Below are 24,076 nucleotides of genomic sequence, written 5' to 3'. Positions count from 1 at the left end.
TCAGCAAATCAACTAATAATCATCACTAATATGCTCATATTTCCTTTAAAAGTACATCAGCTGTTGTCAGTTATAATTCCTAATCCTACATGTTAAGCTGGGAAGGACATACGCGAACACATGGCATTTGATCAGTGCACAAGAAGTTTTTAGTTCATCGGGTAAAGTACAATCCGGATATAAAGTAAAGAAATTTCGGGAATGTTATGTTAAGTAGAAACTTTTAATACAATGTACAATTACGTTTTCATTTATTCAGGAACATAATCAACCAATTAATTCAGTTGATCATTAGTGTAAAATGCGTAGTAATAACGATAAAAGAAACCGTTGAAATAGAGATGCTCTAAACATTCTCTCGGGCTTTATCAGGGGACTATTTTTAGATTGAAGTTGTGTATAAACATGGTTTACGCTCCTATTTGGAGACATTTTGTCATTGAGTCTTGTTGAACATTTTGTCATTGAGACACGCCGTTTGATTGCAATTTAATATAAAATTGTTAAATTTGACAAATCAACAATGGACAAGATAACTATTGATGCAAAGCATCAAAGGGCGTCGGGAATTTCAGTGTAAAAGGCACTCAATGAAGTTACATGGAACGATTTTTTTTCTACTGTAAATATTAATATATTGGCCGATTATTTTAAACAAAATAGAAAAAGATACTGGTATAACCATTATCTATAAATTGTGTTATAACCCCCAAATAACCATTATTTATGATGTTGTGTTATACCCCCAAATAACCATTATCTATGATTTTGTGTTGTAACCCCCAAATATTTCATAGTTCATTTTATTTACATTGGTTTCCTTTTTTACTGGCATCCGTGTGCAGTTTTCATTAATGGAACAGAACTGTGTAGGTTTTAAAAAATCTGCTTCATCTTGTAAGCGTAATTTCATATTTTTCTCAACTTCACGGGGAGATGATTCTGAACTTATTCTTACGTTGCTCATTTACGATAGGGATTGAGTACTCATTGATATGAAAACACTGTAAAAGTTTGAAAAAATGAATTAAAACTGTTAATTGCATAAAGAAGCTGCATTTCACAATACTTTGAAATTCAGTAAAAGATCATACTAGATTTATTGCTCCGATATTCATCATTTTCAATAGGTTCGAGTAATACTGATATAAAAACACTTAACAAGTTTGGAAAGATTCAGACGAAAGTTGTGAAATCTTTTAAACAAGTGGAAATTGTTTATTTTGTCAAATTTAATAGAAAAAAATTCTGGACTTATTGTCCCGATGTTTCTCATTTTAAATGAGTTAACAATGCTCATTGATATGAAGACTCTGTAAGTTTGGAAAGAATCTGATGAAAAATGTTGACATAATCACCTAACCAAGCAGTTTTTCACTTTTATTTTTTAAATTCAAAGAGACATAATTCTGGACTTATGGTCCGATATTGCTCATATAGAGTTTGGGTTGGTACCTCATTGATTAAAAAAACCTGTGCAAGTTTGGGAACAATCGGATAAAAATTTGGACTTCGAACAACGATTTCAAAATTTCTCAACTTCTAAGAAAGATAACTATGGACGTAATGGTCGGATAATGCTAAAGGGCCTATACCACCTGGATAGTTATACGTGTCGCACTTCGCGCTCTATATGTGGTTCTTTAAAAAACAACTCCGAGGAGTGCTTGACTCTAGGGAAACGGGTTGCTGGGACACAGCTCCTCCTTGATAAGCGGCTGCTTCCTTTATCGCAACTCATTGTTACAAACAATAATACGTGTTGCGCTTCGCGCTCTATATGTGGTAGGGATAGTACTTAGGGCCTATGATAGACAACCATAAAATACATGGATACTAGATGTGTTGTTTTCATTTATTTGTAAATATAAAAACACGTGTATTTTTTTAATAAGATTTTTAAGCGATGTAAGAAATTTTAATTAACGTTGTCACCACGCGGCATCCATTAATTTAAATAAAAAAGTCAAATTGTAGATGTAGTAAAATGGATTTTAAAATGTCTAAATAAACTAAAGCTTTATTATATTTATTAACCTGACTGAAAAAAATTGTCAGCCGCCGAACTGTTCCGATCGTGCCGGAACCAGGGATTGAACCGGGGGCCTTCAGATGATTGTTGCGTTAACAACTTCAGTCTAACGCTCTCCTAACTGAGCTACTCCGGCTGACGTCATTCATGTACTGCTATTTGGTGAAGTTGTGTCTAGCGATCGTTATTATATGTCTATTCATAAACTAATACATTGTACGTTTTCGTACCACAACGCCTTCCAATAAACTTACTTGCGCGATAGGTCGTCAAATATCGTACTACATTGATTCTCCACTAAATAAGCAATTTAGAAAAACCACAAAATAAATATATTTTGATTATGTTTTGTTTTTATACAAAACCAGAAAGTTTCGCGTATTTGCCCAGTCCCTGAGATCTTTCTCCTGTGATCAGTTGTGGATCAGTTATTAATTAAAACATTAAAACAATTAGCTTTGCATTATTGGCAATAAATGTTGTAATAAATGTAATAGGAACACATGCAGTGCTTTTTTACACTAATTTACACAAAAAAATCACCACTATGCAAGATATTCTTAAAACAGAAATATATACATTGATCCGAAAAATAACTTCTCCTCCCATAAGCGAAAAAAAAATGCATTACATACTAGTCGCCGCTCTCCAGAGCGACGCCAATAACCAATGAAACCATACACGTATATGTATCTTGTGGCATCTGACCCAATCCAAGTGTCCGCATAAAGAAAATGAGCCGGTCTCTTATTTCCGCTTTGTCCGTTCTGTAAATGAGCCGTGTTCTGAGAAAACTGGGCATAATGCATGTGCGTAAAGTGTAGTTTATGACATTTTTCGTTTAAATGAAGTCTCTTCTTAGCAAAAATCCAAATTTAATCGGAAAGTGTTGTCACTGATTAGCCTGTAAGGACTGCACATGCTAATCTGGGACGACACTTTACGCACATGCATTATGCCCAGTTTTCTCATAACAAGGCTCAAATTATTACCACTAAACGCCAATATAAAGAAACAATCCTAGTAAGGATGCTAACGGTCCAATATTAAAAACAAGGTACAGCAGCAATGGTATTTAGCCACACAAATGTTGCATTTATAGAATAGTGCAAGGTGCGGTGCATACATTATCACAAATCAGGCATATACCGGGTACACGCATTTTTATTGCCCGTCATGATAATCGCAAAAGGACACATACTTGTCTGTGTTGTGCTTGTGTGTATGAATGTGTGTGTGTGTGTGTGTGTGTGTTATGGAGGGGAGTAGGTAATTTCGTTACCGGCTCACAACATTGTCTTGTATAGTGTAACATAACTTTGTGTTACGACTTTATTTTTTCCACTCTTTTCCTTCTGGGCAATGTGAAATCCCAAGTGTTTTCGTTAATCCTCTTCAATGGCGATGTAAGTAAATTATTGTCATGTCAAATATGTAAATTAGTATTATTATCTGTGTTATTATGGTAAATTGCCACGAGTTAGTCAGCCAATCAAATTGTTCCACATGGTAGTTCATGGTGATCTTTATACAAAGGGAAGTAATCATCACAGTAAAACCCCGCTTCGGCCAGCTATATATATATATATATATATATACACGTACAGAATATTTGCACATGTTACGCAAAATTTGATTGGCTGACTAACTCGTGGCCACGAGATAGCTAAAATGCTCTCCTCTAATGTTCAATGCACCCTTCTTTTATTTACTGCACTGCTCTTTTTTTAATTGCACTCCTCTCTTATTTAGTTTTGCACTCCTCTTTTTTGTATTTCGTGGCCTCGACTTAGTAACTCGGGGCCACGACATAGCTAACTCGTGGACACGAGATAGTAAGTCGTGGCCACGAGATAGAAAATAGAGGAGAGTACCGGTAATTGGTGTTTTTTTATAATGTATTATCATTTGCATGACATTTCAGTAAATACGGTTCCATGTCAATATCTGTACTTCGGTCACGTGTGTTTTAGCAAAACACATATTCATTTCCCTGATTAAGTTGATTCCTTCATCAAAACACATCTGAAATTGTAAATCAAATCATGCATAGTTAAGTGACACTACACAGGCAGTGTTGAACAATGAGATATTATCATAGTTTATTTTTCCTATAGGAACAGTGCGTTGAACGAAATAGCGTAAATTGTTTTATATATTTCGTACTTCATTGGAAAATGTTTGACAAATTTCTACCTTCCAATCGACCCAAAGCGAGCCTCAATGACGTCGACCTTGCCGCAAACATGGTTATCCATGCATGGACATGAGTAGGATACCATTCCTTCCGGTCGACCGGCTCCATTCTTTATAAGGCATCCTACAAAATGTGCATTTGTAACTTATTTGAAAGAATCAAATATCAATCCAATTTACATTTTCTATGGCGGCAAAATACGTTTGGAATTATATATATTGTGCATTTTTATTATCAAAATCATCTCCCTTGTATAAGTATAAATAAAATGAACTTAATAGTTTATTTTAGTATGTATGTGTTTAAGATTATTTATTTATTTTTTGTAAAAGAAATTAACAAAACACAGACGATAAACAATGTTATAATATAAAAACTATTGGATGTTAAATGTTTTACACATTTGCTTTTAAATATGAAGTTTTTAATGTATATTACATGGATTACTGATATTTAGTAAACACACATCTCCTCCGTGACACAGCTGTGATAAAAATACTTATTTATGTATTGTGATTGTTAGAAGGTTGTGCATATTTTAAAGGGGCCTTTTCACGCTTTGGTAAATTGACACAATTAAAAAAATGTTTCAGATTCACAAATTTTCCTTGAAGTTATGATATTTGTGAGGAAACAGTAATACTGTACATTTACCATGCTCTTAAATATTATGTTCATCTTTTGACGATTTAAAAACCTAAAAATTATCAAGCGTTGCAACGCGAAACGATTGAATAATTTGGAGAATTCTGTTGTTGTCGTTGTATATTTTGATACTACGAGGATTGCATATATGAGGTAAAAAATATATTGAAAATTGTATAAGAGCGGATGGTCTAGTGGATAGAGCGGTAGACTTTTGCTCCATGGTTCCAGGGGTCAGTGGTTCGAGCACCGTTGAGGGTTACTTTTTTAAATTATGAAATTGTATTTTTGTTTTTTTTACTGGAGATTTTTAGACCCAATGTTTACATTTATCAATATAAAGCATTTAATGAAAAACTTCAAAACATGCCAAAATCTGTGAAAAGGCCCCTTTCAACGTTAATTTTTAAGTTTACACAATAACAAATCACACCTCTCCGACGTCGTTCATTATTTCTCTAAGCATAAGCACGAAACAACAATTATAACACATTGAACGGAAATGATGTGTGTGTTTTAAAAATTAAAAATAACTGGGAATGTCGGCTTTAAATATCTGAGTTAAACACATATGTATTCATATAAAATGCCACCACATAAAAAATAATGCCGCGTTTAGCACGGCTAAACTCTAAAACAATATGAAAGAGTTACACTGAATTTTAGTCTCGCGCTGCTTTCGCCTAGTGAGTGATATCATGAAGCCACAACACTTACTGTCCCCAGGTTTTCCCATTGTCTGGCAGGATCCAGGACCCTCGTTTTGCCCCACAATGCCGTAGTCACTGACGCAGCATTCGTCGGATTTACACATGGTGACGTTATTGCACTCAGAATTCTCTGCGCTACAGACTCCAACATAACCTTCTATAGTGGGAAAACATTATTTAATTACGTCTACTGCGTTATTACAAGTTTGTTTAGAACCAATCTGAATATCAAAAACACTTGATTTGAAAGTATTTTCATTACATTGGCATGTGAAACTTTAGACATTCTGTGGCATGCTATGTGTTAATTGTGCAAACAAAACAAACGACGACCGACATTTACAAAAGGAATACTCTAGGTGTCAGCAACAAAACCATAATCTTGTTACCTGGAGCATTCACGTTCTGGTCTTCACAATACAGGTTTTTTGCACACTGACATCGATTAAAATTAAGTCTCGAATCGTCATCTGGATACACTTGAAACTGATTGCAACCTGCAGAAACAACATGTTAGTGGATTCTGGCGCGTAGTCTTACGGCTATATATGTATGGAAACTTCGTAAACAAATGTAAAATCGTATTCCTAACGACACGCACACTTTAAAGGGATCGTCAACCGCGATTGAAAAAGTTCTAAAATAACCGTATTTTTTTGCAATTGTTTGTTTATATTGATTAAAATATCACGACTGGAATTTTAATTACTTGAAACATGTTTACATTTCCAGAATATTCGATATTAAAATTTCGCGATGTGAAATGGAAAGTACATCGCAAAAATAAGTGACATAGCGACATAGCGATATACGCACTATAAATAACGCAAGTGGATTTATCATTTTATATATAAAATATATACAATTCACTACGCATGCACAATTTGCATTCCTGAGTTTGCCACGTGACTATGATGATCAATCTACTTGCGTTATTTATAGTTAACTGGTAGTTACCTGGTACCTGTACCCAGTAAAATTTATTACCAAATATACTGAAAATATGAAAAATTAACAACTTTTTTCAAGTAATGTAATATACCAGTCGTGATATTTTTATCAATATTAACTAATGATTGTAAAAAAATACGGTATTTTATAACTTTTATTTTTTCGTCAATCGCAGTTGACGGTCCCTTTAATGTTTAAATTAAAAAAAAAATCCAAAATAGAGGGTTGAAAAAATTGGAATATATATTAAAATTAGAACACTTTTTTTAATTATTAAAATATGACTTCATTAAAAATTTGCATTTGAAATCGAATATCAATATCGCATTTACATATAAATATTAACATTATTTTGACACTTTGCTTAAATAACTTTTAGTTTGAAACATTGAGACTTTGTATTCAAATCAATACAAGTATATAAGTAATTGCATATTTAACCTATGTGCAATTATAAAAGCATGCCGTATTTTACATTCTTTAATGGTCGATGTTTTGTTTAAAAAAAAATTCTATAATTTTTTGTTATACCTTTTAGAAATATATGAAAGGACAAATAAATTGTCATCTATACTTTTGAACTACTTGCTATTTAACGTTGCAAAATATAATTATCATGAGAATTTGTTTAAAGATTACACATACTTTTAATTTGTGTAATATAGAACAGCAATAAGAGCAAAATCAACAATAACAACACACTCATAACTCTTATACACCTGCTCCTTTTCGACTGTATGGTCTGCACACCCCTTTGAATTTTTCCTTGGTCAGTTGATTCACCTTCTTTGCCCACGGTTGTTCCGTGCCGTTTGGTTGAAGGAAGCTTACACAGCATCTTTTGCTGGGACAGTCGTCGTTGATAGAACACGCGCGTCTCCTGGCTTCAGACCGCTAGTTTTCAAAAGAAAACATAATATTATATTGTTTTAACGTTCAAATAAATTATCTTTAACAGATCAATTGATGTCTGAATCAAGAACGTGCTTTTCGACGTACCAATAGCATAGAAGAACGTAACATGAAATACTGCATGCAAAGAGGTTTAAATTAGCTTCTATGTTCTTCTGTAAACTAAAGTTGTTCTTCACATTTGATATCAATTATCATGTTTCAAAATTAATTTATGCATTATGTTAAACGGAATGCATGTTAAATACTCATATTTGCAACTCACCTCCCAAACAATAATATATAACACAGAACAATGCAATATTGTCAACCGCATTTTAGTCCGATAAAATAGAAACTGTTACAACAATACAGCTGCATTAAACAAAAATCATTAGCATTTTACAAACGGTTTCACACGGAATTGTGCCCTCGCTTTTGTATTGGATTAGATGCTTTACAGAAGGTTTAGTATGTTCCATTTACTCCAGATCTGTATATGAACGGAGTATTATTGATGGAAAGAGAAAGGGACACATATTTGCAATCAAGGCGATTAAGGAAAGTACTCATTTGATCAGCGAATCAAATATACAAGCTATACATATGCATTTTGTGGTAGTCGCTATACTGCATCATTTTTTAAAGAAAATTGAGTGAGGGTTAGGTAAACGATGAAAGCTTATTCAAGTCGTATATTTTTATGCAATCGACAGTTAAGTATTTGATACGTTTGTAGTTTATTTACCACTCCCATTACAAAGGCTTATGTGTGAGATTTTATAGTGTATTGTAGCAGAGTATTGAATTCAGAGACAAGCAAAACTTACGGAAGTAGGATAAGTTGTCTGAATTTGTTTCCAATATATTCATTTCATACTTATGTAATCATGTACATATCTTGAACAAACACGTTTTAAATTATTACTTATTGCCAAATTGTCATAAATTCCACACAAGACTAAAAAAAATTAAGTGTATACTCATACAACAGCATAAGTTTGAAGGCGGTAGCATTTAAATATATACATTAGATGTCATTGATATCTTAGTTTGGTATTACATAACCGACAGGCAGGTTTAGAATATTTGGACTTCATTATTTGACGGAGATGTCTCTAAAAATCATGCGTGAACGGCTAAGAGTGTCAGCTGGAGACTAACACGAGAAGGCGCAGATATACGTTAATCCAACAGCGATTAGTCAACCGACGAATGCCAGTTTCGCTAAATTTTTCGCACAATTTAATTATGCCCATTCTGTAATCAGGCTTCATCATGTAATCAAGCTTATCTGCGGTATGTCTAGTTAAGTAACAGTAACAGTCAAGTAACACATGTAGTGCTGTACATTGGTCAACACTATTCATTCGTAAAGAATTATCTATTTACTGTTTATGTGCATTGGTTAGGGGGTTGTGTTATGTGCTTATGTGTTCAAAAATTGTTAAAGAAATATTTACCCTATATAAAATTACTTAAACTTAACATAACACTACTTTTGTAATTAATTAAATTGTCAGAACTGCTAGAGCTTTCATATAGAGTTCAAATGAGCGTCAATACATAAAAAACACAATTGAACACTTTTCAGAAAACTGTTTATAAAATGCATTATTTTATTGGTGAAATATCTTTACGACAAAACTCTTTGTAGCGCGGGGAAATAAGTAGATGTTGAATGGAATGTGCATACCGTAATGCTATACGCAGGAGCTCTATCAATAAACGGACTTCGCTTCGAATCCTATTAAAGACCTACATCAAAAATACAGTTTTTTTTAATGTTTATTATAATCTTAACGTTTAATCAATATAAAATTGTTAATAGATAAGTATTGGAGTTAAAAGAGGGAATATCTATTGATTTAAAACATGCATATACTTAAGGGAAATTCCGTTAAAATTCCTCCTAAATACGTTTCATCTTTGTCAGGATTTATAATGAAGTGCCAATGTCACATTTTGTTCAACGCAGACTTTGATACACAAATCTAAAACACAATACTTAATGATTACAAAGAAACTGACCTAATGCACCATTACATATAATATGATAATATTGAATCAACACTGACTATCTCATCAAAGTGACTTTATGCATATGAATACGGATAATTGAGTAGTATTTATATTGAAGTCCAAAAACGTAATATCTAGTTGCTCTTCATTTAACATGTGTTTAAGTTAGGCAAGTCTTGAGTTTCCAAACATTAATTGATACCAATCCATTAGAATGAAAATAAAAAAGAAACTGTTTTTTGTTTTAATTCATTTCAAACAATAATATCATGTTGTCGTACAAAAGTGACATAATGGATCCCAAATTTACTTAAATGGATAAATGCCGAATATTATCTTTAGTCTAGCCTTCACAAATCTGAGAATATCGACATCCGATCGTCATTAGGAATATGCTAATGTATCGCACCTGGTATCGTCATGCAATATCCATTCAATATTTCATTTTTGATTGATTTGATTGATTGATTTTTCGCTGCCTTGGTTTTGTTCGCTCAAGCCGTGGTATGCGAAATGTTATAGAGTTTTGAAATCATCAAACGTTTTATGTTTATATATTTGCATATTATTTAAATATATTTCGTATTGCGTTGAATTAATATGCAGTTAATCATTAAATGACAGAACTGCGTGGGTAGCGAAGTCGTAAAGAAACTTCTAAAGAGATTGCAGGTACATACTCGTTAAATTGTGGAAAGCATTCGAATACTTTCAATTAACTTTATTACTCTAGGATGCGATGAGTACTTCAAATATATTTAAATGAGCCCTGTTATTTGACATTTGCTTGAAGTAATACTATGTTTAACGCTTACTATAAAAGACAATTAATGTGATTGCATAAAACCGTTGGCAAATTATTTTAATACAAGCACACTGTTATGCTTCTGTCTGTGAATATGTTGGATTGCTTATATATGTATATGGCAATACTATTAGTTTCGCTTTTTATTGTTACGTCAACGAAGGCCTTATCCAGGATGTCCACGATGTGCCGGTATAGCAACCATGGTGAAATTTCCATTATGATTAATTTGAACCTGTAATTTTGGTATACACGATATAAATATGAAATATAATACTATTTTAAAGTTCCGCACTAAATTCCGCAAGGAAAAGATATCAGTTATTTAAAAAGGTTAAAACACAAATAACAATAAAGAATTATGACTTAATAATATTTAATATCTTCTTTAAATAATTCAAATATGAAAAAGACCTAATTTCAATTTTAGTTTATTGTTAACAATTTTTACCTAGCTTCCTGCGAAAGGAAATGTAATTGACAGACATGCGGTTTTCACGGAGGAACATCGGGGGTGGTCAAATTAACATGTACTTTGCTTAAAAATATTACGAATATTAGAATAATTCATTAAATTCCTAAAATAGGAACAACAATTTGTTTCTACCCAAATTGTATTATAAGTGGTAAGGAACGTATTATGATAATTTGTGTTTACTCATTGTTAAATAAATGATAACACAATTCGAATACGGTCCCGAAACCATACCGAAACTATATAGTCATCCTTCATATTGTCTCTTCCAGCGTATGACGGCTTAAATACAACTGTTCATTAAAAGCATTAATTTTGTTAAGTCACCACGGTAGCATATACACAAACTAGTGTTTACAAAACGTTTGCCTTTTAGGACAGCGTTAATATTTTAAACAGTATCGTCATAATCAAATATTTCTTTTCACATGTGGTAAATGAAGTTTGAAGCTTCTTTATGCAAGTGTATTATAAATTTAAATGTCTGTGGTAATGGTTTATTTCAAATGTGAGCATTTTTACTTTTATTGGGACTTTAAATTTTTGTATTTAAATGATAGCGATTAAATGAGACTTGAATAATAAAACTGTTAAACCGTTTTATTATATACATCACAAAAATGACACATATTATTACATAATATTTTTATAGTTATTTGTTTTGCCACATTCACTTTTATTATATATATGCAGAAAAAGGAAAGGGAGTGTTGTCGTCTGTGGTTGTGTTTAAATATTTACACACACTTTGAATAGCGATACATTCATTTATCCGTTTTATAATAAACGTCTTTCTAAACAATCGATACAGTCACATTGGAAAATAATACAATAAAAGTTCCGTCGCGTGTATTTAAGCCAATGTCACGATCTCATCCGATTACGTTGATTCTGTTACCGCAACGCATCTGAAAGTACACATTGAAACATGTATACAAGTGTGAGACTACATGAACTGCGTTGCAAAGGATAAAGTTTATCTTATGATGTTGAACAATACGTTGAAAAAAATGGTGTTAAGATGTTTGACATGTTGAGTATCTTGACAGTTGTAAGGTACATGTCTACCTTCCTATTGATCCAAAACGAGCAGGAATGACGTCGATCCCACCACATTCATGATTCTCCATGCATGGGCAGGAGTAGGTTACCATGTCTTCCGGTCGTCCGGATCCATTCTGTATAAGACATCCTACAACAGGCTTGATTTATTGAAACCAGGTTCACAATGCCTTATTGAGTTTTTATGGTAGTACAAAAATATTGCGAATGGAGGTTAAAAATATATTGCTGTGACATTTTGTATTTTTACATGCATATATATAGTGAATGATAACATGAAGCAACGATACTTACTGTCTCCGAGTTTCCTCATCGTCTGGCAGGTTCCAGGGCCTTCTTTCTGCCCAACAATTCCGTAATCACTGACGCAGCATTCATCGGATTTACACATCGAGACGTTTTGACACTTAGTCGGTCGTGGGCTACAGACTCCGACATATCCTTCTACAACGGGAGAGAACATTATTTAAATACGTCTACTACACTACTTGTTGTGAAAACAAACAACTGAATTACTTGTTATGAATACAATCATCACATTTTCTAATGCGCTTCGTTTAATAGTATTTTTTTTATTTCGTTGTCATTTGAAAGTGTTGAAGTATTTACCTCAATATCTTTAAGACATTCTGCAAAATCCAATGCCATACGTTTGCATGTATCATATTAAAAATACACACGAGAACCGACGTAAACAAAGGTAATAATAATAAGTTTCGACACCACCCTTAATATTCTTACCTGGAGCTTGAACGTTCTGATCCTCACAGTACAGGGTTTTGGCACACTGACATTGACCGAAATAAATCCTGGCATAGTCATCTGCAAACACTGGGTACTGATTGCAACCTGTTGAAAACAAGTTTTTGGGTTCTGTTTAACCTTAAGGATATATACTTACGAAAATTTCATAAATACATGTAAAATCATTTTTTAATACAAAAATATCTTCTTTTTTTATAGGCAAATGCAACAAAAATATGTCAGCTACATGTAATTAGAATGTTAAAAAATATTTTTTTCGTACAACCATGCGAATTTCGGCATACGATGCGCGATTTCATATCTACGCAGCATAACTGTACAATTTGTGAAATATCCGATTGAATTTAATCTTAAAAGCTTTTTATAATTTATGAAAAGATGAATAAATTATAAGTATGAATTTCTTTTAAACGAATATCAATAAACTGTTCATAATCAATCTGTTTGTTTAAATCCCGCTATTGTTTAAAACAATGGGATTTGATATAAGATGGACTATTATTCGATTTGTAATTTAATTTAATATATGTACGATTATTAAAACTGGCGGTTTTAATTATATCTCCTTCTAAAATTTATCTCAATAAGCTTTATATTTATATAATGGTGACGGACCAGTTGTCACATGCACTTCTACACAAGGTGAAATTCATTAAAGAAAATATAATTATAATTAAAGCGAGTAAGATAAAACGAAAAAGAACAAAACAACAAAGTAATGTTATACCTGCTCCTATTTGGCTATATGGAATGCACTTCCCTGCGAAATCCGTCTTGAACCGTACAGGCACTTTCCTTGCCCATGGTTGTTCCGTACCATTCTGTTGAAGGAAACTTACACAGCATGTGTTATTGGGGCATTGGTCGCTTGTAGAACGCGACGGGTAACGCACGTGTCGCGGACCACAAAACAGCTTTTCCTTGCCTTCAGACTGCTATGTTGAAGAAAGAAAATCATCACGATTTACATTGCTAACAAATTATCAAACAAATCAAACAAAAATCAGAACATTTGAAACTGACGAAGTTTGAAAACGTACTTTCTCAATGTACCGATAGGATAAATATCGTTGTTAAACCAACTAAAAATAAGCAATAATATATTCACGTGTAAGAGCGAAGCATAGTATAATACAGTCTTCAGTTCAATTGCAAACATTTATAAAGAACGATATGACTGCTACCAGGGATATTGCATTAGACCGTTAAACGCAAAGGTATAGGTCAATGGTAATATTTCGAAAAATCGCTTCGTACCATTTTAAATTACAGCTGTTATGCACATTTTACTACAAGTATTTTATTTTAAAAATTATGATATATTTGTGTTCAATAATATATCTGTTTAAATACTTATATTTGAAACTCACATTCGAAGCAATAATACACAACACAGAAACAAGCAATAGTCTTCTCCACATTTTAATGAGATAATAGAAACAGTTGCAATAACATAGAATAAAGTCGCAATAAATGAACATCGTGAGAATTTTACAAATGGTTTTATACGACACTCTGTCCTTTTTTGTATTGGATGAGACGCTTTGTAGACGGTTTAACACTTAAATATCGTTTGACGAAAAATAAATCAACCATGTGAACCTTAATGACTTTGGCTGATATCCAAATGTTGCTATTGCGCATTCGCAAATAATGATTTACTCTGCGTTTCGGAAATGTTTTTATTAACATATTGAAATATTGCTTTTGTTTATTTCATTTTTTTTTCTCAGTGTTTGTAAGTTTGAATTTAATTTGCCGCAACCGTTTTCGGAATCAAATGTTTGTAAGTTTAAGTAAGTATAGATGTAGTGCTTCCGAACAACATTGTGAACCTGTTTATATGGTCTTACCGGTATGTGCATTGATGTGTATTGACATGCATTGTCGAACGTAGGTCATTTTTGCTCGCAATTTCTAGTAACACTCAAGTTTTCTTGTTACTTAGGTAGTCAATTTTACAATAATCATTGAATGAGTCGACGTGATAAGGAAGTATTTATTAGCAAGTGTGAATGTGACAGTTGAGACATATTGGCATGGTTGCATTGGTACATTAAGTAAGATCAATGTTTCATTTTGATTGGTCTTTCCGCAAAATACCAAATTTCTTATCGAAGTCCGCAATATGTGTTGCATTAATGTCCGAAACAATGTTTGTTTCGCCCTGAGCTTTGTTTCAGCAATACCTTTGCATCTGAGCTTTATTCGTTGATGCTTCCCGAAGCAACTTACGTGGTCGATCACTTTCGTTCAATCATTTTATAACAATGTGTTTATGCAGATACACGCCTTCTAGGTCGACTCTACCTGTGATTGGCTGTTAAGAAAGTTAGTATCTGATTGTCGCACGGTTCGCAAATTCCAAACCGTAAAATTTTGCATTTTGTATCGTCCGAAATATGTACACAGTATGTAAATACAAATTATTCGTCGTTCATCTTAATAATCTAGTATGCATGCACAGTGTCGATGGTACTGAAGTACTAAGAACCAGTCATTTTAAACGAATGAATCTAAGGTATGCTTTCTAAGTGTGGTCATCGAATTGCACAGATTAATGCTTCGTGCTCTAAGCAGATTCTTTAATTTCCTGTTTTAAGTGTCTCTACTTTCCCAATTGTGTTAGAATTGTCTGTATTACCTTCGCGATAATGCCGTCTCGCTTTGAGCGCCGAATCGCCACGTATCTTTAAGTGAGTCTGACACACGTCAGTTAATTATAGGTACAGCTTAACGTGAAATGTGCAAAGACATGGAATAGTTCCCACGCTTTAAATAGGTCACGGTAGTCGATACTTACCCCTCATCAAATGGGGTATTCATGAGTTTTAACTCTGAATAGGTCAGTATGATTCGACCTAAATCAACAGATGCTTGGAGTCTCTTTGCTTGGCCTGTTGCAAGATCATGAGGTTAATCGGCGAATGGTAGATTCAACGGGGGGGGGGGGGGGGGAGGGTTGAGCTTTCACGTGTGAACTTGTGTTAAGGGTGAAAATGCATTGGCGTTCCGGATAAGACACCGTTAACTTAAAAAATATACCTTCAGGATGAGACAAAAGCTGCCTTATCTTTTAAAGTTTCATATGCAGTTATGGCAATCATTTGCAATCATTGAAACACACTATTCAAGAAAATTGTTTGTGTGGTCTAACAGTTCGTGAACTGTTTCAGCAACATTTTTAAAATAGTTCATTACCACAAATGTGACGATGTTGCCTTTCTGCTTTAGATTTCGAACCTAGGTCTGTGTGGTTTGATGTGATGAACAGCTTGCTCCTCCTTAGCTGCTGATTAAAGAACCAAAATGATTCCGCAATGTGTTTTGCTGTGTCAACTGTAAGCTCCGCGACAATATTTATTCTCTCTAATCCATACAAATGTCATACAAAAAACGATTCATTCCCGTATCATGTCGCTGTTGATCATGGTGATGATGATGGTGATAATGACGACACTGGCGACGATGACGACGTCGATGGTGATAATGATGACGACGACGATGGTAATGATGATGATTATTATTATGTTTCTGCTGATTTTGATGATTATGCTGCTGTTATTGCTGATGCTGCTGCTGATGATGATGATATCCTCGATCTTTAAGTAATGTTTATTATGCATTGTCGTGTTTACCGTAAACTGATGTTGATATTTGTTAAACATTCAACTGGATTATATGCGAAGTAACACTTGCAAATGTAATAATTTGATACACTAATAAAAAAATACAGCGTCACGTGTAAGAACATTATTTTGTTCTACAAGGTCTTTTAAAATGTCATTTGATCAAACCTCTCATAGAGCATTGCATATGGTTATATAATATATAATGATTGACATGTCACAAGTCCTTCAATAACATTCAATGTTCAAATCATTTTGTAGATAACGATGTTTTGATTGTTTGGAAAAATTCGCCATTTCAATAAAAAATAATTGTATGCTTATGATTGAATTAAAAACATTCCAATAGAGAAGTTTCATTGAGCTCGTTCAAAGAGAAACGATCTTGATTGAAAAAAGTATCTAATTTGGATGTGTTTTGTTGTTACAGATTCACAGACGAAGCGGACATACATAAATCTAATTAAAAACGTGTTATGCACATTTTATTACAAGTACCTAATGTGAGAACTCGTGCTGGTTGATAAAAACATTATGGAATGAAAAAGGCATTTGTGAATTGTCAAATAAACATTTATACAAAGTTTTCCTCATTTAAATCAAATTAAACTTTTGACAATTATTTCATTCAATTTGTTTCTAATTTATTCGAACTTGATAATATTTAACCGATGCGTTGGTATAATAAAGCAATACAAAGGCTTGATTTCAGTATGAGCGAGGTTGAAATTTTAATCATTTATGAGCAGACATAAAAGTTGCGAAAATTCAAAAATCCAATTCAAATAATGGTATCAATATTTAATACCGTACATAAATACTGTTTCAAAACCATCGGAATATCAACTCAAAATCAATTATAATTTTTAAAAAAATCCACAAGGCAGGCCTAACTAGGTTATCATTAAAGTTTGAACAACTTTTATCCAGATGAAGTTTTATTAATCTGAGCTACTCTAAATCAAAATGTATTTTTAATGAGTATTATTAAATATCCATTAAGGATTCGGTTAAGTGTACACGATCAAATGACAGAAACATACACATTTATGTATGGAGGTATAGTTTATACTTCTTTAAATCAGCAGACCTATGTTTTGGAGATCGAATAAGGGCCAATTATTGTATTTTATTTATCGGCTTAATTACTTATAGGTCACATTCCACCAAAAAAGTGTGTATCCCTTCGCGATAAATTCGAAAGTATGTAGTGCCTATTTCTACAGAGCTTATTTTCTGCTGATAAAAATAGAAATATATCGATCACAGATACGGTTATTGTCCTGTATCCTGTGTGAGTTTGCGATATTTTGGTGCGTTTCATTAAGGAAGAACCCTAAAGCTGAAGTTTTAGAGTGCGTTTAATGTGGTTCCTGGCGTTCGTCTTCTGAACCTCTATGAGTTCCCGCATTCAAGCGAATACGATTTGCCTAAAAGTACCATGACCTTTCTATTTTGTAATTGCAATTTAAGACGGAAGACTACTTTAAAGCAACTATTTTTTTGTATTTGATTTCCGTGAATTAAAGAAGCTTAAAGCTTTGCTATTTTACAATGTGCTAGTTTTTCAATGGTTACTAGGCAGTCTGAAATGAACGAAAGGGGAGAACATGCATACAATTTGGCCGTTCTATAATGGGTCCGTATTGAACGAATGTTAAGTGATAGTTCATCCATAGAGCGAACATACATAGCAGCATCATTTAATATCTAATACTTTAATTGAGAGGTTTCTCTGTTGCAGATTAGACATATTGTTTTTGGCACTGGTCGGACTTGCAGCGAATTTGGTGGTTTGTTGTTGAAAAAAGAGTAAATCGGTTAGGAAGCAAGATAAATTAAGACCAAAATTCTTTAAATTACCTCTTTAAAGCAACTTTTATTTGTATTTGATTTCCGTGAATTCAGGAAGCTTAAAGCTTTGCTATTTTAAAATGTGCTAGTTTTGTTTTCAGATGTTACGGTTCTTGAAATGTGAACGTTATTGATGTTCGATTACCTGATTCAGACATGCTGAAACGTTAAAAACTGTCTATTGACACTGTACGGTAAAAAAGCACTTTAAAACTTCCGCATATTGTCTGGATATTCTTCCGTTGTTCTGCACTTCACCATATTGTATTGCATAGTATTACGATTGTCGGGGCCTTAATTATTGACGGAAGTTTAGTCTGAAAAAAGGGAAATTTACTATGTACCTGGCATTTAAAAAAATGAACATTGTATTATCAAAACAGGTGTTTTTGAGTGAGACGATTTTAACGAGTTGAAATCATTTAAAAGATAATGCATTTTGTTAAAATCTAAATTAACTTTTTAAAATGAGCTGGACTTGTGCATTAATGCATTTTGAGAACTAAATATGTGCGTTTTGTCATATTAATTTTAGTGGCATAGATTGCTTGGGCACTCAACACGAGCATATATAGGTATAAAACGCAGTAACGACCCGTTAAATGCATCAAATAGTAATTGACATGAACACACATTGCAATCGTATTTCAAATGGATTTGAATTGTTTTTGTGAAAACAGCATGCGTGTGTTACAATAGATGGTGTGGTATCAGTCGAGTCAAATTGCCCCCCACTTTATTTAAGAAGTGTATTGCTAAGCTACTTGTCGCAAGGAGTCGCAAGCAGAACTGGCAGACAAATGTATTTTCTTTTTTCTTTTTCAGACCAGCACGATAAAATTTGAATTCATAGAATGATAACTCTTCTGACATAAACAATGTAGAAACCATGTGCTTTGGTTCATTTGGTTACACATACAAGAGCGTATGTTCTTTGTTCATCTCAAATATTATACACGTGTTTTGCATGTGACATTGCGGTTGTTTTTAGCTTGCAGTTTTATTTTTGTTTGCATGCTGGTTATTCTGAGGTTAATGCCACTATTTTGCACAAGTGGACAGCCTCTAGACGGTAAGATGCCATCTGTTGAGGACATCACCGTCAGCGACTACGGCTTGGTATCTCCGAAGCTGCCTATTGTTCAGATGTACGTGGCTTCAGTAAATACTAATTTAGCAAGTTTATGTGTCTAGGTTAAGGGCGTATAAGAAGCAATTTTTTGCCATGTTTTGGTTTGGAAAGATACATGGTTAATAAGAATTACACAATATAATGTCTCGCGAACAATCAAACCACTCAGGAATGAGCTTTTATACACTAAAATACATCTGAAAGCGAATTCTGGAATGGAAAATAGAAGGGGCCTTTATGTCCCTTACACTATTTAGGGACACCCTATAATTTCTGTGAAAACGTATATGTACCCCATACAGGTATTATTGAAAGAACTATTGTGGCAAGGGATTAGCAAAATTAAGTTACTTTCCTGCAACTCCACTTTATACCTTTAGCCTCAGTGGGAAAACTGAGCGTCACGCCTATGCGTTAAGTGTCGTCCCAAATTAGCATGTGCAGTTCCAAAAGGCACTTAATAGAAGTCATTTCATTTCTATGGACTGCCTTCCAGGACCCCGCTAAAATATATATAAATATATAGTAACTATCGAGATTTTTATTTTTCGCGTAACTTTCGTAGTAAACTCGGGAATCCATATTGTCGCGGAACTGCGCAAATCATCGTAGAAAAAGCGGTTTAAAAAATCGCGCGGAACGTTCATTTCTCCGGTCGGGAATCCACATCTTCGCGATCTGCGCAAATATCATCATAGAAACATCGTAGAGAAAAGTGGCCTCACAAATCGCGCTGAAATTTCGTATCTTTCGTCGGAACAATTGTCAATTAAACAACGTACAAAAAGCGGGATCTAAAAATCGCGCGGAATATATCTTCCGTCGGAACAATTTAACATTTAACTACTGTGCAAAAAGGAGGGTTGCTCTTTTGATACCCGCGAAAATGATTTGATTGGGTAAGGAACACTTACGCATTGCATTACTGCACGAACAGCGGGTTGTTATGTAAAAGGCTATATGGTTACCCGATAAAATTTGATTGGTTCCGACACATAGAACGAACCAATCGAAACCCGCGTCTTATCAAGCATTCATGCAGTCATCGGGCAGATGTTTCACAATAACACAAAACCTATAAAGGGCGAAAGACGCATCAATTTTGATGTCATAAGCCACAAGGCTAGTATTTAACATGCATGGATTTGAATGCAATTAAAACAGCCTAGGAGTATTGAGTATTGTTCTCACTGTTTACCTATGTTAAAACATGTAGGGAATAAAACACATGAACTATTAAAATATTTTTAGACAGAGTGTAGTTTTTGTGAGTAAGAAGCATCTTCCCTTAAGCTTAGTTAGTAGGGCATCATGCTATTGTGTTTTATTTCAGCACCGTATATATCTTCAATAAAAAAAGTAATAGAATACGAATTTACAGGCAATTCGTTTCCAGTTCAACTCCTACATTGGTAAATTCTTAGCCATGTTTGTCAACTCTCATCGTGGTAAACTCGTATCTTATTCAAACTTTTCAATTGCTAACTGTGCCTTATTTTGTCACAGTTTTCAAACCCTTGAACGATTCCAAGCAAAAGTGTCAATTTTCAGCAACCCTTTCGCTGCTTCATACACATCTGCAGCAGACAACTTAAGTAAGAAAAATTCTGAAAAACAACATTCAAACCAAATTAGACTTTGTGTTCCGATATTCAACATTTTGTTTACATGACAGGCCAACTTAGTCAAAATAATTTGACATAACCAGTGAGTTCTGAGCTAGTTTTCTTAAAACAAAATCCGCATTATATATGTTAATGAAAATTTCTGGTATAAAGTATGTTCAAACAAACAAATCATCTGGTAAACTTTCAGATATCAATAGCAGAATGCAAATAATACATATAAAAATCAATATTGGACAAGAAAGATAACACAAACTAATGCAAGTGTGAACCATTTGTTTTTGGTATTTTATAGCTGAAGCAGTCTTTCCAGCTGAACATCATCTTCTATGTACATATCTTAGTCAGAGCCAGCTTGCACATCATCTGCTGTGGACAACCGAGTCAGAGAGAGCTTGCATGTCCTCTGTTGTGGACATCCAGTCATCCATGTTATAGCTAGCTTGCACATCCTCTGTTGTGGACATCCAGTCATCCATGTTATAGCTAGCTTGCACGTCCTCTGTTGTGAACATCTGTGTTAGAGTCAGCTTGCACGTCCTATGTTGTGGAAATCCGAGTAAGAGCCAGCTAGCACGTCCTCTGTTGTGGACATCCAGTCATCAATGTTATAGCTAGCTTGCACGTCCTCTGTTGTGGACATCCAGTCATCCATGTTATAGCTGGCTTGCACTTCCTCTGTTGTGGACATCCAGTTATCCATGTTATTGCTAGTTTGCACGTCCTCTGTTGTGGACATCTGTGTTAGAGCCAGCTTGCACGTCTTCTGTTGTGGACAACCGAGTCAGAGCCAGCTAGCACGTCTTCTGTTGTAGACATCCGTGTTATTGTTAGCTTGCACGGCATCTGTTGTGGACATCTGTGTTAGAGCCAGCTTCGCGTCCTCTGTTGTGGAAATTTTTGTTAGAGCCAACTTGCACGTTCTCTATTTTGGACATATGAGTCTGAGCCAGCATACACGTCCTCTGTTGTTGACATCCGATTCAGACATCGTGTTATAGCTAGCTCGCACGTCATCTGTTGTGGACATCTGGGCAAGAGCCAACATGCACGTCCTCTGTTGTGGACATCCGAGCCAGAGCCAGCTAGCACGCCTTATGTTGTGGACATCGTGCTAAAGCTAGCTTGCACGTTATCTGTTGTGGACATCTGGGTAAGAGCCAACTTGCACGTCCTCTGTTGAGGACATCCGAGTCAGAGCCAGCTAGCACGCTCTCTGTTGTGGACAGCGTGTTATAGCTAGCTTGCACGTCATCTGTTGTGGACATCTGGGTTAGAGCCAGCTTGCACGTCCTCTGTTGTGGACATCCGTGTAATAGCCATCTTGCGCATAATCTGTTGTGGACATCCCTGTCATGGAGCATTCACAGAGACTGCACAGATTGGATGCCCATAATGAGCGATTGACTGATTGGGCGAAGCAGAAGAATCGTCTTCGGCAGTGACTTGTTGAAGCACTGACCTTTAATAAAAGTTGAACTGTTGGAATGAGTGTATGTCTAATAAAACTGGCTGCTGTGTTTATGCTGTTATAAGCAGAGCAAAAGCTAACAGCTTGTAATGGTGATGGTAAAAGAGGCATTTAACTTCATTCAGTTTAGTAAACTTTTCATAAATTTGCAAATTCTGTTAACGGGAATATAGTAAACGTTAAGATTGTCGGAATTTATGTTTTACCAGCCTACAAGACAGGGATATACAAGAGAGTGCACTACCCTACGATATCAGTTGAGGGCTTCCCATAACTTGCAAATATGTGTTATTGTTTATTTATATATTTTGTGTGTAAATAGGTTTTATTTATTATACAATTATCTTTGTTAACAAGCTGCTCTGAATTGAATGGATACTGTCGGTATCCTCGGAAATAGTCATTTGTATTGATTAAAAGATACTGTTACTGTTTTGTAAATAGGTTTAAATAAGTACCTCTTTGACTTCACGAATTTACCCCTCTTGCAACCGTAAGCTATTCCTATTGTTGAATAAAACTATTTTTTTCCTTAAAATACTGTTTGTTGGATAATTTGTATATTGAGTTGTATTTACTGGTCTTTGTGTCATTGTAAAGTATCTAGTTATTTTAAGACAAGATGAACATACATTAAGGAGAATAAAAAGCTTATCTTTCATCATGTATATGCATTAAAATGATGGCATGTTAGTGAAAGTACAGTTCATATGTTAAAAAGCATTTTAAATAAAAGAGCATGTGTTTCACTGCACAGTGAATACCATCTTGTCTTTATGCTGATTTAAATAACGGAGCAATAGTAAGCTCTCGTTTTAATAGGCTTATATGGGATTTTAGATCAAGACTTGTGTGCTCAAATGAAAACATTGCCTCGCTTTTTCTTTGTATATTTTATTCCTGCTGAATAATGGATGCAATAAAGTTTAGGTTTTAATGACTTGTGTTTCTTGCTATAGTATTTTAAGCAAATTTGGCTGTAGTATTTAATTTATGCTGATCAAGATATGTTTCACTGCCAATCAACAGTATGCTGTGTGTGCATGAATAGATCATAGTAGTTGTACAGCCATTTGCTTTCAACCAGCTCCGAATCAAGTCAGACAGTTGCAAGTTACTTGAATTAGTATGAACATCGGTTCTATTCAAGCCAGGCTGAATTGATTAAACAAAACGATAATTTGGATTCCTTGGGATTCAAATCAGGTAAAATCACATTAAATGTCTCATTATTATTTTGATTATCTTTGGTTTATTGAACATATAATGTATTAGTAAGCGCATTAAAATAATACAATTTAAATATGAAACTTTTATTAAGTTGCAATACCATTTTAGCTTACAATGCTTGCATGTTTTAGTGAAAATACAAACTTTGAAGTATATTGCATAGGAGTTTCGCCACCTTTTAGAGTAAAATACTTCTCAGGAACCCAAGGTTGCCGATTTATGTTGTACGACTTTGCAACAAAAGGTTTGACAGAATTTTCCAACATAATGTCACAAAGTCGAAAAAGTGTATGGAATAAAGTTAAAGTGGATTTAAAGTGTAATACACAAATGCTTACTTGGTATATATGTAGAAGATGAAGAGAACGCTCATAAACATGATTGAACCCAAAACGTTCCGATCATTAGGCGGACACAATATCCAGTATGCCAGCGTGATAAATTATTGAGTTAATAACGTGTAACTTATAAGTTATCTCTTATTTAATTGTTAATACTGTTACCAAATTAAGCCAAAATAAAATGGCTAAACCCTTACATTACTTATACTTTTTGTTATTTCAGGGACTTTACATCTCAC

At 34.1% G+C, this 24,076-nt stretch overlaps 1 protein-coding gene across 1 annotated transcript; it reads right to left on the bottom strand.

Moving 5' to 3' along the window:
- Positions 1-11,362: 11,362 nt before the first annotated feature.
- Positions 11,363-14,032, bottom strand: LOC127865482 (uncharacterized). Its single transcript, XM_052405337.1, has 6 exons — positions 13,926-14,032; positions 13,283-13,490; positions 12,532-12,639; positions 12,085-12,234; positions 11,797-11,920; positions 11,363-11,636 (listed from the first exon to the last, which is right to left on the bottom strand). Exons 1-6 carry the CDS (start codon positions 13,974-13,976, stop codon positions 11,609-11,611), a joined length of 669 nt encoding a protein of 222 aa, XP_052261297.1. The 5' UTR covers positions 13,977-14,032; the 3' UTR covers positions 11,363-11,608.
- Positions 14,033-24,076: the final 10,044 nt, after the last annotated feature.

Source organism: Dreissena polymorpha, chromosome 2, assembly GCF_020536995.1.
Source record: "Dreissena polymorpha isolate Duluth1 chromosome 2, UMN_Dpol_1.0, whole genome shotgun sequence".
Classification (NCBI taxonomy): Eukaryota; Metazoa; Mollusca; class Bivalvia; order Myida; family Dreissenidae; genus Dreissena; species Dreissena polymorpha.
This window is presented reverse-complemented; position numbering and strand designations above follow the sequence as displayed.

Excerpts from the sequence above, each read along its gene's own strand:
- LOC127865482 (XM_052405337.1), bottom strand. The coding sequence starts at position 13,976 with ATGTGGAGAAGACTATTGCTTGTTTCTGTGTTGTGTATTATTGCTTCG. Across the intron at positions 12,235-12,531 it reads TCAGAACGTTCAAGCTCCAG|AAGGATATGTCGGAGTCTGT; the intron begins GTAAGAATATTA and ends CTCCCGTTGTAG. Across the intron at positions 11,921-12,084 it reads GATGAGGAAACTCGGAGACA|GATGTCTTATACAGAATGGA; the intron begins GTAAGTATCGTT and ends AGCCTGTTGTAG.